The following is a 16,888-nucleotide window of genomic DNA, read 5'->3' as shown; positions in this document are numbered from 1 at the left end:
TTGATGGTTGTGCATCTCTCTTTTCATTCATGTCCATGCCAGAAGCTATGATAGTTTTAAAAAATTTCTGAGGAAATCCATACTCATTACTATAACTCATATTCATAGTACATATTACTTGACCAACATTTTTATGTACAGAATCAGATAAAGGACTGCAGAGCAAACAAATTTTATACAGTGAGACAGATGCAGACTGCATTTGACAAATTGAGGGAGAGAGCATTCGTATCTTTGATAATGCACTCTGTTTAATGTCTTCAATTCACCTGCAAATTCTATACCAGCACTGAACTCCGACCCCTGCCAAGGTTTAATTCTTCCAATCAACATCCTCCCGTTCGCACAAATGTAACAGAAGATTCTTTCATCCAGAAGTCGACGGCCAAATGTTTAAGGGAAGCACCTGCTACCGATGTAATTGTTGCCAGTTTGTGTTCTGGTCTACAGACACCTTAGATTATAACAGTAACAATCTTCTTACTCGTCTAAACGAAAAGCACCCTCCACATTGCGCTCAGTGCAATGTTCTAGACGACGACCCAGACTGAAACAAACTGTATAGCTAGGCCTAACCCTTGTACAGAATTACGATATACAGAAACGTGAGAAAGGTCCTCAAACATGAGAGCATTGATTGTATGCACGATGAAAGTGCTACCATCTTTCATCACCCACCCAATTATCCTTCTCTTTCGGTCCAGTTGGTCCTTCCTCACCATAAAGCTCCGTAGGAAACAAGTCAAAGAGGTTTTCCACTGAAAATCGAACAAAAAATGGAAGAAGATTGATTATCTTATCCAGCTCAGATCGTGAATCATACACAATGGTTGGACCCCACTCTCTCATATACTGTAACCAACATGGTTCAGTGACAGCTCCATCCCCAAGATACTCAGCTGCAATAATCTGATACTTAGCGCTTGAATCGATTGAAAATTTACTTCGAGCACAATCATTCTTCGCTCCTATCCCTAGCTTCGATGACCCTTGAATGTATGTTCCAGGATGTGGAAAACTAGCATGCCCATGTTTAGATGAATACACAATTGGTTTATTCCCTTCAATAAACTCCAAGTTAAAAGCATCCACCCATCCACCGCCACTGTGCTCTGAAAAGTACACTTTCCAGAGTTCTCCAGAGAAGTTGTTCACGCGAAGGGTGAAGTGTTCCCAGTCACTCACATGTTCCCCTATCTTGGTCATTTCAATAGTCATTAACCCAATTTTGAGGGTGGCTGGTCCATTGAAGGGGCAAAAGACCCACATTGCTATATCCGTAAATGTTCCTCCTAATATTGGTTTGACATGAACATAAAGTTCCGCGCTCTCTAAGTTTCCCTTCTTGAGATAATTACTTGCTTCATCTTCCTCTGGTAAATCTATCCAAAATGCACCATCATTTTCCCCACCACAAGGCAAGTTTGAGCCCCTATAATCAATTGGTTCGCCTTTCTTCTTCCCATCTTGGTATAAGACTGCTCCATTTTTGAAAAACCACAGTACTGATGAGGGCATATACTCCTCATCAGGATGAAAGAACACAGTTGGTCCATAGTGCTTGATGAGTGCATGAATCTGGTTCAAATTTGGCATTGCATGCAGTGTGGGGTCAAGATTCTTCAAACAAGCAATATCTAGCTGTTCTTCAGACCTTAAGTAGGTACCACAATAGAATGTCCCGACAGAAATACCTCCAGCAAACATTCCTCTTATGCAGGGTCTATGGCTCCAGACTTGAAACGGGAACTTGGAATAATTTGAATCCATGCTAAGTATCACATCACAAGTTTCACAACTGTCTGTAAGATCTTCCCTGACACACCTAACTTCCTCATGCTCAGGCTCCTCTGGCGTGTTGGTAACCACAATGCCCATAGCCTTATAACCAACTGGTGGGTTTGGTAGCCAAAAGTAACCACAATGACCATATTGTGGATCCGTAGTCCAAATTAATGAGTAGTTAACAGGCTTACTTAGAGCTGGAAGATCTAGTAGTGAATTATCCAAATAACCAGCTTCCGTCTTAGAGGCAGCAGCATCATGAGCCACAAGAAGAGACCCTCTCAAAGGCTGATCGTTGGGCTGGCAATAGTGACCAAGACAGTAAAAGCCATCTGGGATTCCTACAGGTTTATAAAATGTGACACCTTTTGCTTTTCCATGCAATAGATTGCAGCTCCAAATGCTCTCAAACTCAGTAACTTGGAAAACTTCCAACTCTCCTAAGTGTATTCTTCCAGTACCAAAACCTCGGCCTGTAAAGATGATAAATCATTATTTCCCAAAGTTAAAATATAGTCAGGACATTTACAGGACTATACTACAGGACGAAAAGCAAAACATTAGTTAAGAAATCAGTAGAAGGATATATTCCTGGATTCTGTAAGCAATTAAAAGAAATATATTCTAATGTTGCGTAAGATTGAAGTTCACATTGCTCATAAGAAACCTTATAAAATGTGGTACTTCCAAGAATTCAAAATAAGTATACGCAACAGAAATATAAAATTGATCATATATCACAAGCTCAAAAGCAATCAAAAGTCTTCAGCTACCTGTCGAAGGTCATAGACAATGCAATAGTAAGAAAAGTAAAAAGGCCTCTGTCTAATACCATCCCAACCAATTTCTATCCATTGAAAAGAGGAACTCAAAATAGGTACTAAATAGTTGAACAAACACCAAGCATAAACAATTCTCATTAAATTTTTGATTTATTCTATCAAGCAAAGAACAATTACTTTTCCATTTCTCATGCTCTAACCATAGAAAACTTCGAAAAAAAAAATAATAATTAGATGCCATCATAGATAAAAGAGTATCGTCATAGTGTAAATTCCCACATTTCATTCAAGCTTCAATTTTCTAGGTGTTCTAACTTTCTACTTGTCTACAATTTAACCAAGTTGATGGATATTGAACAAATTTTTCTTGATTTAACAAAAAGTTCACATTGATCCATACCCAACTAATTAAATAAATCGATATATTTCAAGTAAAATGCCCTTGATCCATTAAATTTCATGCTTTCTAGTAACATAACAAGAAACCATTTCAATTTCCAGAGGTGCAAACTCCAGCAGAATTCCATACTGCTTTTTATTATAAAGAAGCAAATTCATGAACCAGAGCGTCAACAGAATCCAAAATGTTTAAAAAAAACTGTGCCACTTTAAGGATAATTCAGCAGGATCCATTGATTTACACAAAACAAAAGCCCCAAGTCAGTCAGGTCGGGAGGGACCACCAATAAAATTTATATAAAAGAGAGAGAATGGATATCCACGGCATATTCTGATAAAAATTAATTTAAGGACCCATTCATCATCATCTTCATGATAATCATAACATCTCGAAAATGTAAAAACTAAAAAGAAAGATTATATGAAAATTAGAAGAATATCTGAAGATGAAAGAAACACTACCAGAAACCAATCCCCATATGAGCTATTTTCAAACAAAGATCATCATTTAAAATGTAACAAAATAAAAAATTTACAAATTAATAACCCCAAAAAAATTATATTTTTTTCAGATAAAAAGGGAAAATAATAAACCAAAATTTGTACTTTGAAATAGAGGGGTGCATGTGCAAACCTGGTGGCCACTTTGGAAGTGGGTTAGGCAAAGAGAAAGGCTCTGGCTCGGACGAGTTGTAATCAAACTCAGTGAGCCGGTTCCAGTAGAAGCACTCACAAGAAAACATTTTGATCACAAAAGCGTCTACAAAATTAGAAACCTAGCAAAACCCAGAAATTATTTTTCCAGAAGATGATATTTAACCAAGTCTCTCCAGCTCTATGCGCATACAACTCAACACAGAAGAGAGAGAGTTTTAAAGTTAAGTAAAGAAAAAAGAAACGAAAAAAGAAACCTCAACTCTCCCTCCAAAACTCTCACTCAACCAACATAAATTTGAGTGAAAGACAGAGAAAGACAGAGAGAGGGGAAGAAAGAATAAGCCTTTTATTGAAAGATCAGGAATGATTAGCAACAAATAGAAAAGGGTTTTTTAATTTATCATAATTGGTTTGCTTTTCACGTAAAGAGAGAGAGAGAGAGAGAGAAAGCAGAGATATTTTTGTTTTTTATGGTGTGAAAGAATGATGAAGAGAGAGATGGTTTGGTTTACTAGACTTTCTTAAAAGGAGGAGGACTGAAGGAGAAGGAGGGTTGAGTAAAAAGAGAGGAAAATGATCATCAATAAGTGAGGTAGATGAAGAGACCAAAGTAAAAGGTTTCTTCTACAACAATTCCCTCACTCCCTTTCTTTCAAGTTACAACCACGCTCTCATTTTGATTATTATTTTTCAATTATTGTATGAGTAAACTGCTTTTTTCCATCCAAAAAGTGTTGAAATACTACTTTTTCACCCAAAGTTTATATTCTGTTACTATCTAAAATGCATTTCACTTTTTCAACCGACGTTCAACGAGTTAACAAGAGTCAAGATGAGAGATGTTTTATTGATTCGAGGCAGGTGGATCGAATAGTAATAATCGATTGAATATTCACCGTTAGAATCAGTCAGAAATCAGCTAAGAACAAGAAATCTTAGTTTTGCGATTGTTGACAATCGGCGAGAAATCAGGTGCCGAAGTAAATAAAAATGGTTTTGAAGAGAGGAGACTGAAGATTTAAATGGTGGTAACAGAGAGAATTTTCGCCGTTGAAATCAGCTTTGGATAGTAACAGAATATAAACTTAAGGTGAGAAAGTGATATTTTGAAACGTTTTGGGTGAGAAAGTTATTAAGTCAAACCTTGGGTGGGACGTATACTATAATCCCCATTTTATTTAAAAAATAAAATAAAGTGGGTGTTGCCCATACTCTCATTAATATGTTGCATAACTTTTTCTTTACTCTTTAGACCCATTCTTTTTATTATTTTTTATTATTAAATGTTAATTAAATTGAGATGATGTCTAATCTTTATCCACCTTCAATTCTTATCATTGTGATGTATAATACAATAGTATTGGCACTATAATTAATTATAATGCAAAATATCAAAATTTTAATATAATAAGTTATTTTATTTAATATATAATAACGTTTCATGAATATCTATACTATGAATATAATGTATTGTATTTTATTTATTTATTTATTTAGGGTGAAAACGAATGACGTGCTTCTCACGCGCACGCCTCTCAATATAAACCATGCCTTTAATTTAAGTTAAGGATTTTGATTGAACTTTGAAGTCTAAAGAAAAGAAAGTGCCGTGGTTACCTTAGGGGTGAGCGGTTTCGGGTACCCTGCACTTTTCCAGAGAACCGGAACCGGAAACGCACGTACAGGTTCCCAAAAAAGGAACCGGAACGGAACCGCACAATACAGGTTCTTCAATTAAGGAAACGGAACCTAAAATGCAGGTTTCGGTTCCTTTCCAGGGTACCTATAAAAAATCAATTACCCCCTATTAGTTAAAAAATAACAAAAAAACCTTATAAGTTTACAAATACACCCCTAACAAATTTTCGTTATTCATTCATTTGTGTCCAATGGAACTATACCTGTAATCTCTAAGCAACACTTGAATCAATCAATCATCACAATCACTAATATTCGTCAATCAAAACAAAAAAACAAACAATTATTCATCACAATTCACATAAAATAACTTCACCAAAATCATTTAAATAAACAACAATTCTTATACTAATTACTAACATTGCCATTTGCCAGGGGTCTATTTGATAAGTTAATAATTATTAATGTTTATAAATTTATTAATTTAATGTTATAATTGGTTAATTGGTATTTATAATATACCAAATATAATTTAGTAAATTTAATATTAGAAACAAGTAAGTATAATAAATAAGTGATCATACTCAATGTAAATTGTAATGTTATATTAATTAAGTGATCATACTACAATGTAAATTGTAATGTTATAATTAAATAAGTAATATATTATTTAATTATAATGGAATATTATAATTAATTAAATTGTTAATCATTAATTAAGTATTATAATATTGTTTATAATAGAATGTTATAATTAATTAAATAATCATACAATAAATTTATAATATAATGTTATAATTAATAAAATTATAATAATTCGATTAAATATTGTGACAAAGTAAATTACTAATGTTTAAATATAATGTCATAATCAATTAGTAATCATTTAATTATGTAATGTTATATTAATTATATGATCATACTATAATAGTATAATGTAATGTGTATAATGAATTAAGTAATCATACTACAAAATATAATTTAATATTATAATAATTAAAATTTCAAATCATTTAATTAATATACTAATGTTTATAATGGAATGTTATAATTGATTAAGTAATCATATTACAAATATAAAAAGTATGTTATAATTAATTAAATTTTTAATCGTTTAATTAAGTAATGTAATAGTATAGTAGTTACTAATGTTTTAATGTAATGTTATAAATTCATAACTAATTAAGATTATGTAATCATTTAACTATATAATGTTATAATTAAGTAAGTGATCATAATATAATGTAATATAAATATTATAATTTAATTGAGTAATTATTTAACTATAATGTAATGCTTAATTAATGTTTATAAGGTAATGTTATAATTATTAAATTTCTTTCATTTAATAGTATTGTGCTAATGTTTATGTAGTAAATTAGTAATTACTAATGTTTAAAATATAATATCATAACTCATAATCAATTAAGTAATTATTTAATTATATAATGTTATATTAATTATATGATCATACTATAAATAGTATAATGTAATGTTATAATGAATTAAGAATCATACTACAAATCTATAATTTAATATTAATTATTAAATTTCAAATCATTTAATTAATATACTAATGTTATAATGGAATGTTATAATGATTAAGTAATCATATTCAAATATATAAAGTAAAGTTATATAATTAAATTTTTAATCGTTTTTATTAATAATGTAATAGTATAGTAAATTACAATGTTTATTGTAATGTTATAAATTAATAACTAATTAAGTAATATGTAATCATTTAACTATAATGTTATAATTAAGTAAGTAATCATAATATAAAGTAATTTATAATATTATAATTAATTGAGTAATTATTTAACTATATGTAATGCTAATTAATGTTTAAATGAAATTTATAAGATAATGTTATAATTAATTAAATTTTTTACATTCAATTAAGTATTGTGCTAATGTTTATATAGTAAATTATTAATTTAATGTTTAAAATATAATACAAACTCATAACAATTAAGTAATTATTTAATTATGTAATGTTATAACTTATATGATCATACTATAATAGTATAATGTAATGTTATAATGAATAAATAATTATACTATAAATCTATTATTAATATTATAATTAATTAAATTTCAATCATTTGATAATATACTAATGTTTATAATAGAATGTTATAATTGATTAAGTAATTATTATAAATATTAAGGAATGTTTTAATATTAAATTTTTAATCGTTTATTAAGTAATGAATTATAGTAATTAGTAAATTACTAATGTTTACAATGTAATGTTATAAATTCATAACTAATTATGTAATTATGTAATCATTTAACTATGTAATGCTATAATTAAGTAAGTGATCATAATATATAATGTATATTAATAATTTAATTAATGAGTAATTATTAACTATAATGTAATGTTTAATTAATGTTTATAATGAAATGTTTATAAGTAATGTTATAATAATTAAATTTTCTTATCATTCAATTAAGTATTGTGCTAATATTTATGTAGCAAATTGTAATTACTAATGTTTAAAACTAATATCATAACTCATAATCAAATAAGTAATTATTTAATTATGTAATGTATAATTAATTTATATATCATACTATAATGTAATGTTATAGTGAATTAACTATTAAATAATCATACTATAAATTTTTAATGTAATATTATAATTAATTAAATAATTTTTAATCATTTAATAAGTTTGTACTAATGTGTTATAATAAAGTCAATTAATTAAGTAGTATCAATTAATGTAATGCTATAATTATATACTATAAATCAATTAAGTAATGTTATAAAATATAATTAATTAAGTAATCATTTAACTATAATGTAATTTATAATTGATTAAGTATGATATAACTAGTAATTAAATTTATAATGTTTATCAATTTATCATATATAATTAATAATTACTAATTTATTTAGATATATTAGAACTTGATAATTGAAGTAAATAACTAAATATATATTACTCAATCAAATATACTATTTTATTCAAAAATAATTCTTTTATAACATTAAAAATGTAAAACACTTTTAATGGATCATAATTCCAATTATTCACTTAATTGATCAAAACTTTAATATATATATTATAATTATTAAAGCTTTTAATATGGTGTAATTATATGTAATAAGTATAATTGTATTCGTATATATTTATTTAATAGGTTATTCTAAAAATTTAATTTTTTCTATTTTAATTTTTTTATATGTAAAATAATAGAAACTCCCCCATTATTTACATTTCACAAATATTCATTATAGTCCAGGTTCCAAATAGGTTCTAAACAGGTTCCAAAAACAGGTTCCAATATAGGTTCCAAAACAGGTTCCAAAAGGTTCCAAAACAGGTTCCAACAGGTTCCAAAACAGGTTCCAAAACAGGTTCCAAAACAGGTTCCAAACAGGTTCCAAAACAGGTTCCAAACAGGGTACCCCCTACAGGTTCCAAACAGGGTACCCTTTTTACGGTTCCGGTTCCGGTTCCGGTTCCTTCGGGGGTAAGAACGGAACGGAACCGGAACCGCACAGTAGCGGTTCCAAAAAATTGGAACCGGAACCTACCCGCACAGTGCAGGTTCTGGGTAGGTTCCGGTTCCGGTTCCGGTTCTTACCCCCGGTTTCAGTTCTACCCACTACCCGTGCTCACCCCTAGTTACCTTGAGTAGAAATATACTGTATTGGCAATCCTACAATAACTACTCTACACCCCTACATCAACCAATAGAATAATTCCAAAGAAATACTAAATCCAATCTCTTTCTTATTCTCTTCGTCATGCTTATTGTTTTAATCTATTATTCAAAATCATATTAAAAAAAAAAAAAGGCTTATTTTTATGAGTACTAGCTCTTACAATCAGAATAAGCTGCTATTCATTTATTATAAATCAATGAAAAAGACTGAAAATTTTGTATATTTTTAATTATTATTCTTATACAAATTAGAATTTTTATTTTGATATAGATTTAATTTGAAAATATGACAATTTATGTCATGAGATTGATGATTTATTTTTTCAAATGTATATACGTACTTTCTTAGGAAGTAATTTTATAAGAATATATATCATATGTTGATGTATGTCGGATCCAAACACATGATAGGTAAATTACTAGAAGTATTGTCCGCTTTGAGCATCTTGAAACCGGTACGATTTTGTTTTGAAAATATGTCTCTGAATAGTGAGAGTGTCCTTATACTATATAAGCGACCAAAGCCGTTGTCTCCTAACCAATTAGACACATGTAAGTATTGTTCGCTTTAGGTCATGAGGCATACACGGTTTTGTCCTGAATACGCACTTCTGCATGATGAATGTGTCTTTGTACTATCTAAGCGACCAATATTCTCGTCTCCTAACCAATATGAGAATTTGGCACCAGCATCATATTTTAGGAAAAAAGTTAGCAAAACAATGGAATTAGTGAGAATGAAATAATCAAATAATTAGAAGCAAATAATAATAACTATAATAAGTTAAATATTGGAAAGTCGGCATATTCCAGGATAATTTACCAAACACGACACAACCCGACAAGTTTTTATCCGAATATCCGATTCCTTGGAAGAACCAAACAAATAAAAGCATAATAAATGTTAAATATTATATATTCATGAGAGTTGTTTTGAAAGGAGGTGGCTAATTTTGACTTATAATCTTCCGTAAATTAGGTTATCCTCCTATTAGAATTATTCTATTATTTATCCATCAAATTAAGCCGACTTTCCTACCAACTAATTAAATTATTCATCTGCCCATTAAAATATATATATGTTTAAACAATTGGGTATATATCATGAGATATTTTTTAAGATAAAGATATAAATTAATTGTGAGATGGTTCATAGTTATAAACTACAATATTTTTAAACTAGACTCGGGTCAAGGGGCCAATTCCCATGTTGACTGATCTGACTGGTTGGACCAACAGTTAATGTCATATAAAGCAAGTCTAGTAAACACACCCTTATGATCTGAGTAGAAAACCGCAAAGCAGATAGGTAATGGTGATGACAATCATAGGCCAATCAAAGTTTGGAATGATAGGGGATAGTTGGCGGCGACAACAATTAGTAGACAATCGGAGTTTGGGATGATGAGGGTTTTGATGTAGAGATGAAGGTGCTGCTGATGGTGGTGTCATATGGACTAGTTGGCGTTGGAATTGCTGATTTTTGGTGACTCAGTTTGTCATTGGACTGGTTGGACCGGCTGTTCGCTACTGTTCTGCCCGTCTAACCATAGGTCAAAGCAGGTTAACTGCTAAAAATAATTTTTCTGTTGTAACCAACCCGACTAAGCCCCCAGTTCCTAGTTCAACTGGGTCAGGTTTTAAAGCAATGATAAACTACAACGTAATAAAATCACATAAAATTTATACATGTACCGCTTTTTTTTCTTTTTATATTTAATATCAAATAAAAAGTCTACTTGTCCATATATATATATAAAATAGCATTTTCCAAGTCCATGAATACTGGTGTGATACAATGATCCACTAAGATGAAAATGATTGTTACATTTGTATTATATCTTTTTCTTCTTCTATGAATTGTCAATTGTAATGTTCATATTATATTAAATTGGATCCACAACTTCCCCACCATATTATGTGTTTCAATCTTGGATGGAAATGTCAATATCAACTATTAAGATGACCTTTGAGCTTTTGTGGGGGTGGGTTTATTTGTTTTGATTCAATGAAAGTTATAGAACCGCTCCATTGGACTTCAAAATTTGAACACTTTATGCTAAGGACAAATCCATCCACAAATGTAGAATAGTAATACTAGTATATCTTGTTTGGATGGCTAGAAAGTTTTTGTCGGTACCAAGAAAAAAATAGATACGTGGAGAAGAAATATGGTTTAAATGAATTAAAGGGCACGTTTTCCATGAATTATTTTGCAAAAATATAAGTGTTTGGTGAGAAATGGCCCAATAAAGGGTTGCTTGTAAGTTCTGTCCAAGTAGTTGATAAATTAAGTTGGCCTCTTTTCTAATACAAAAATATAAAAAATTTGTGAATTACAAGAATTCTATTTTAAATAAATTGTTGGTAGTGGAAATATTTTTATGGTTATTGACAAACATTTTCTAATAGTTGATAACAAAAACTTTAGGGTATGGTTTTCAGTTTCTTTGCTTTGAAAATTGGGAAATTTGCTTTGGTTTACATTTTGGTAAAATTCAATCCCCTGAAATGAGAGGAAAGAGAATATGGGCCTGAATAATCCCAAGGGGTTAGCTTGAGTCCTAACGGTTAAGAAAGTTTGCTCTCTTCATTGACTTCTTGGATTCAAACCATCTTAGTGTCATTTATTACATTTGCGACTTAGCTTGGAACATTGAGTTTTTTGGTGTTCAATGGACCCTAAGATTAGTCGAGATACTCGTAAGCTAGCTTGGACATCTTGGTCATCAAAGAAAAAAAAAAAATATGGGCCTGAATATTAAATATTTTATTTTATTTTATATATTATTTTTCTCTTTTTTAAAACAAAAACAAAATTGTTCTAAATCAAGATTTTTAATACAAAATTATAAACATAAACTAATATTTGACATATTTAAGACCAACTCTACGATATGAACAAAATAAGTAGTAATTTAAAGGGTTTCATCGATTTTGGAAGTGATAAATTTCGTATTTTTCATTATTATTTTTTTACGTTTTTAGGTGAGAGATGTTGAAAACGTTTTTATTGAACAATGCTATGCTTATAATTGAGTCATATAATCAGACATACAATTAGGCAAAAAACATAGGACATGATAGTCATTTTACATGAATTTTGTAAAATTTTTGTCTAGTTGTATGATTCAATTGTAAGCATAACATTATTTTTTTTATTTTTCACATTTTCAAATACTAAACTCGTCTTTATTTTTCTATTTTTTCAGTCATTTCCAAAAGATTTTTTTTTTTTTAATATAAAATTCATAGAAAAACACACACCAAGTGTATAAGCCCAAAATGAAGACAAATTATGAGGTACAAGTTAACTGATAAAGAAGGTGATAAGCCTTTAAATAATGGCGGACAAATTTTAGTTGGAAGGATTAGGAGAAGAAGGTTGGGACATAGCCATAGGAGGTTTCGATGAATTTTGCCTTTTTTCTGGAAAGAAATTGAATTTTCTGGTTGGGCAAACTTAATCAATACACAACAAAACAAAGAAGACAAGAGAAGAACAAACAAAAAGCACAAACCATTATTTCTAGCTAATGAACGTAAATTAAACACAACTTCAGCTCAAGAAGCTGAAGCTGCTCAACCGTGCGTATCATAAAAAATATATTAATCTTATTGTATGAATGTATGGATAACATGAAATGTGTAGGATATCAAGGTGATGAAGAAATTTGTTGATGCTTGATTTTGACACCAACGACTTGCACGTACAAAATGCTAAGCGGACTTAGAAATCACATGTGATAAGGAAACATGAAATGATACAATGAATAAGAAGCGATATTTAAAGTGATTCGGATTCTCAAAAGCGAATCCTACATCCATTGCAATTGTATTAATAAATGGGTAAAATCAGGTCACGTGTAATGACCTGAGTTATAATCTAGAGAGAATACAAAGAGAGAGAGAGAGAGAGAGAGAGTGTGTGTGTGTGTGTGTGTGTGTGTGTGTGTAAGCTATTTTAGACTAAGATTAACCAATCCCGCAAATGAGAGGGGTGTCCTCTATTTATAATGGGAGAGTTCAAGGTAATGATTACAAATTTGCAAGTGGGTAGGTGCCGTGCAAATCTTTCTTTGCGTCTCATTGGTGGTCTACATGAGAAATATCCTCAAATTGCATAAGGCTTGGGCAAGTGGCTAATTCCTAACCACTCACAAGCTTGGCACTTATCTACTACACTGACAAGAACCATACCCCTTGCGTCACTGCGCGACGTGGCAGTACCTGGACGACACAAAACCTTCCTGAACCCTGATTGGCTCTTGCTGACGAGAGTCCACGTCAGTCCTAACTTTTTAGGAATAACAGAAGTCCCCTAATTTTTATGGTTTAAGGATTGAACCTTGCGAACTTCATAATTATGCCACGACCTGATCTGTCCCGAATGACGCTTGGTTGAGCTGACCGAGCTGCAAGGAGGTCGCAGCACATGCCTCTATGAGCGACTTGAGGTGGCTTTCTTCCGCAAAGTCGATGACCTGGATTAGACCCTATTCAGTGCCGTACCGATGCGCTTCAAATCTCATCTGCGGTCTGTGACCTGATAATACTTATCATATTTTTACCAAAGACAAGGAATTGCATTGTCTCATAATCGATACGCGACGAAAAGTGTTATGCCCAAACGACCTCTTCAAATGTTATCCGTTGTGCTTGACAACTAATCCGTTTAATAAAATAATCTTTATTCTGATAGACGCGTCTAGTGCACAATAAGTGCCAGCCATGCACATTAAATATAAGTCATGCTGAAACGACATTCCCTTTCAAGGCATTAAATGAGGATGAGGGCGCATTTAATGTGGAGGAGGTAATCGAGTCGTCGCTTGGTTATTCCAATGGAGGGAAACATCGATTGACATTCTCGAAGCGTGGCGATTACTTCTTCTCGCAGATTGATGACACGTGGTCGCAATCAAGGGCGAGAAATGTATTCCGCCCAAGCATTGCTTAACTTAGGGAAAATCAATCGTCGCTTCCTCCCCCTATAAAACCCTAGGCTCTCCTCAAGCATTGTCACAAAACTTATATTTCCAGAGAAAGAACAAAGCTCTCACGAGTCCAGTCTCCTTATTTTCCAGTTGGTGCACACCTTTTGTTTACAGCAGGAAGTCCGTTCCCCACAACCAAGAGGTAAGGAGGATTTCTCCTTTACTTTTATTTTCTGCTCTGTAGATAGCTTGTCTTGATGATAATGATGGGTGTGAACTGTTTGGTAAACCTTTGTGGTGCGTGTTTATAGGCAGTGGTGAGGAGAAGGCTTTTTCTTTCATAAAGAGTAAGCATTTAGGGCACGAATCCTTGGGGGTGGTCCCCAAGGGTTTTTTTTTAAGGTTTTTCTAAGGTTTAAGGAAGGTACACTAGGGTTTCTTTTATTCTTCCACATCGTCGTACGAAATACTATACGAAGACTGAGTTATCTCTACGTGTCGGCCCTTTTTTAGACCGCAGGAGCAATGGATGCCTCAGCGACCAGAACAATCAAAGGGACGAGCTCGTAGGCATAGGATGCTCCAGCGGGTCCCGTGCAGGAGATCCTGTCAGTGGCCACCCGAGATGAAATACAGAAGGAAGTGGACCAATATGCACTTAGCGTGGACGTCTACCAACACAGAACGTATACAGCTCGGAATCCCTTAGAAGGAATGGATGTGATCTTCAAGGCGGTTTTCAAATGCGGGACATTGATACCCTCTCACCCCTTTATTAGGTCGATCCTTGATCACTTTGAGGTCGCATCACTGCAATTGATGCCCAATACGTATATGATAGTTATGGCTATGTATATCACATATGGCGAGAATAGCCTCGGCCAGTTGATTGTGCTGGAACTTGTATGCTCCTATTATCTGAAAAAGAGCAAGGACAAAGACTCTGTCTACCTCTTGAAGCGATCCACGATCGCGGTAAGCATATTTGGTTACCCCAGTAATGTCAGGGCCTAAGAAACTAAATTTTTCTTTTTTCAATATGATGGCGTCTACCAATTTAGGGAACCGAGTAGGTTTTCCCCTATTTTACTTTGCTAATTTTTTCTTTTCCTTCAGTCTTTGCTTTCTGACGAACTTTTCCGTCTCTTTGCAGGAAACAAGATGACTAGGTTGTCGGCGCTAACTGATTTCAACTGAATAGTAGCATTCGGTAATCTGCTTGAGTAGAGTCATGACACGAGACTGCTTGTGACAACTGCCAACCTGAGGAAATACAGTTTCTTCAATTCTAAAGCGTCTCTAGAACCTTTAGTTCGTAAGTGTTCGCGCACTGTAAAAGTTCTTTCTTTTGCATGCAATGACCTTTTTCACTAATCATACTTTCATGCAGCGACCATGCCACCTAGAGTCCTAAGACCGTATATAAAGGCCAGGGGGTTTGTTTTTCCCTGGGTCACCCCCACTAAGCTAGCTGAGGTGATCCCTGGCGATTTCCCTATCAGAGGGACACATGAGAGAGCGCGAACACCCACAAATTGACCAGGGGAAGCTTCCCGGCTTGCGCCCTTAGGTAGAAAACTATAGGACAGAAAACTAGGAAGAGAAAGCAGTTGCGAGCTGAGGAATCAGATTCTGAGCTAGAAGGTTAGGGGTGCAGCCCAGGAGGTCGCAGCCTTACCAGGCCTCTTGCTCGAGGGTGACCCTGAGGCCCGCACCTGACATTACAATAGTCCTAGAGCGCTCGCGTAGGGGATAGGGGGAGGCTGCGGTCCCTCGAAGGAGAGCGGGTAAAGAATTGGTTGGCGAGGTGCTAGCTCCTTCAGGGGCTGACACACCCATGCTGGACTTCATGGGACAACTTCTGGAACACTTGCAGTCTGTGGTGTACACCCTGCTGGAGTGCTAACTTGCTGCGGCTTTTGAAGAGTTCGTGGCCTCCCGACTTGTGGACTTGATTACTGCAGCGCTCCAGCTGTAAAGCCAGGTAATGCAGCCCGTCCTCGTCGAGGATTTTCCAATATCGATTGGTTTTTATGCCCTTTATGTTTTTTCAGAACAATAGAGTTTAACCCTTGTTTTCTTTCCCATGCAGTCCCTGCTCACCCTGCACTTGGCCCAATAGAAGACCGACCTAAACTCTGCTGGGGGGCTCTATGAGCTGAGGGAAGAAAATGTAAAGCTGAAGCAAGACCTAGTGGCTGTGGACACAAAGGCCAAGGCATATCACATCCAGGCGAACCAGTACCTGGTAGAAATGAACTCTGCCCTTCGTACAATAGAGTTCCAGAAGGCCGAGTTTGAGAAGAGATCAAAAAGCTTAAGAGGACAATGGCTAGACTCACCAAAAAGTGTGGCGAGAAAAAGCAAGAGCTACAAGCGAACTCCGAACGGGCTAAGAAGTAAGAGAAAGAAAGAGCTCGATTGTGGGAAAACACCGAGAAGCAGAAGAGAACACTGGAGGCGGATCTTGAATTTTCCCAAGGGCGAGTCACTTCATTAACTGATCAAATGAAGCGACAAAGCTTGGAAATTGAGAGGAAGGTCGCCGATTGGGCGATCCAGGCCATCTATAGCTTGCGGCCAAGGAACCCGGGGATGAACCTTTCCGACCTCTTGATCGAGTACCAGGACATCCTCACTTCCATGGCGGATGCTGATGATGACGTTGGGGAGAAAGAGGAACAAGAGCCTCCTCCAAAGGGCGATCAGCTGGAGGAATATGTCCTAGAGGACCCAGTAGCTGGCTGGGTGGTCGGCGACCAATCGAGGGATACCGAGGTCGCACCTTTAGGGTCTGGAGATGGACACCAGTGATCACTTCTTCTTGCTTATGCACAGCCTTGCTTTTAATCTCATTTCCGCATATCCTAATTTTTTCTGTACTGATCTCTATTACATAATAAAAGAAATATTTTTTTAGCCATTTGTGATAGCACTTATAATTTTGCGTACTCTACAAGACTAATGTTACATATGCGAATAGAAAGCTTGTAAAAACATTGCGAC

The 16,888-nt window shown here is 33.8% G+C and overlaps 1 protein-coding gene across 1 annotated transcript; it reads right to left on the bottom strand.

Annotated features, from left to right (window-relative positions):
• Positions 1 to 94: 94 nt before the first annotated feature.
• On the bottom strand, positions 95 to 4,075 carry LOC116142535. The gene is made up of 2 exons (XM_031427965.1): positions 3,601 to 4,075; positions 95 to 2,258 (listed from the first exon to the last, which is right to left on the bottom strand). The coding sequence occupies exons 1-2, from the start codon at positions 3,707 to 3,709 to the stop codon at positions 658 to 660; spliced, it is 1,710 nt and encodes a 569-aa protein (XP_031283825.1). The 5' UTR covers positions 3,710 to 4,075; the 3' UTR covers positions 95 to 657.
• Positions 4,076 to 16,888: the final 12,813 nt, after the last annotated feature.

Source organism: Pistacia vera, unplaced genomic scaffold, assembly GCF_008641045.1.
Source record: "Pistacia vera cultivar Batoury unplaced genomic scaffold, PisVer_v2 Contig412, whole genome shotgun sequence".
Classification (NCBI taxonomy): Eukaryota; Viridiplantae; Streptophyta; class Magnoliopsida; order Sapindales; family Anacardiaceae; genus Pistacia; species Pistacia vera.
The sequence above is the reverse complement of the archived record's forward strand: the minus strand, read 5'-3'. Positions and strand labels throughout refer to the sequence as shown.

What these genes read in the sequence shown, in the direction of transcription:
- LOC116142535 (XM_031427965.1), bottom strand. Translation starts at nt 3,709, where the DNA reads ATGTTTTCTTGTGAGTGCTTCTACTGGAACCGGCTCACTGAGTTTGAT. An exon ending in ACTTCCAAAGTGGCCACCAG is followed by an intron (nt 2,259 to 3,600) that starts GTTTGCACATGC and finishes TCATCTTTACAG; the next exon opens with GCCGAGGTTTTGGTACTGGA.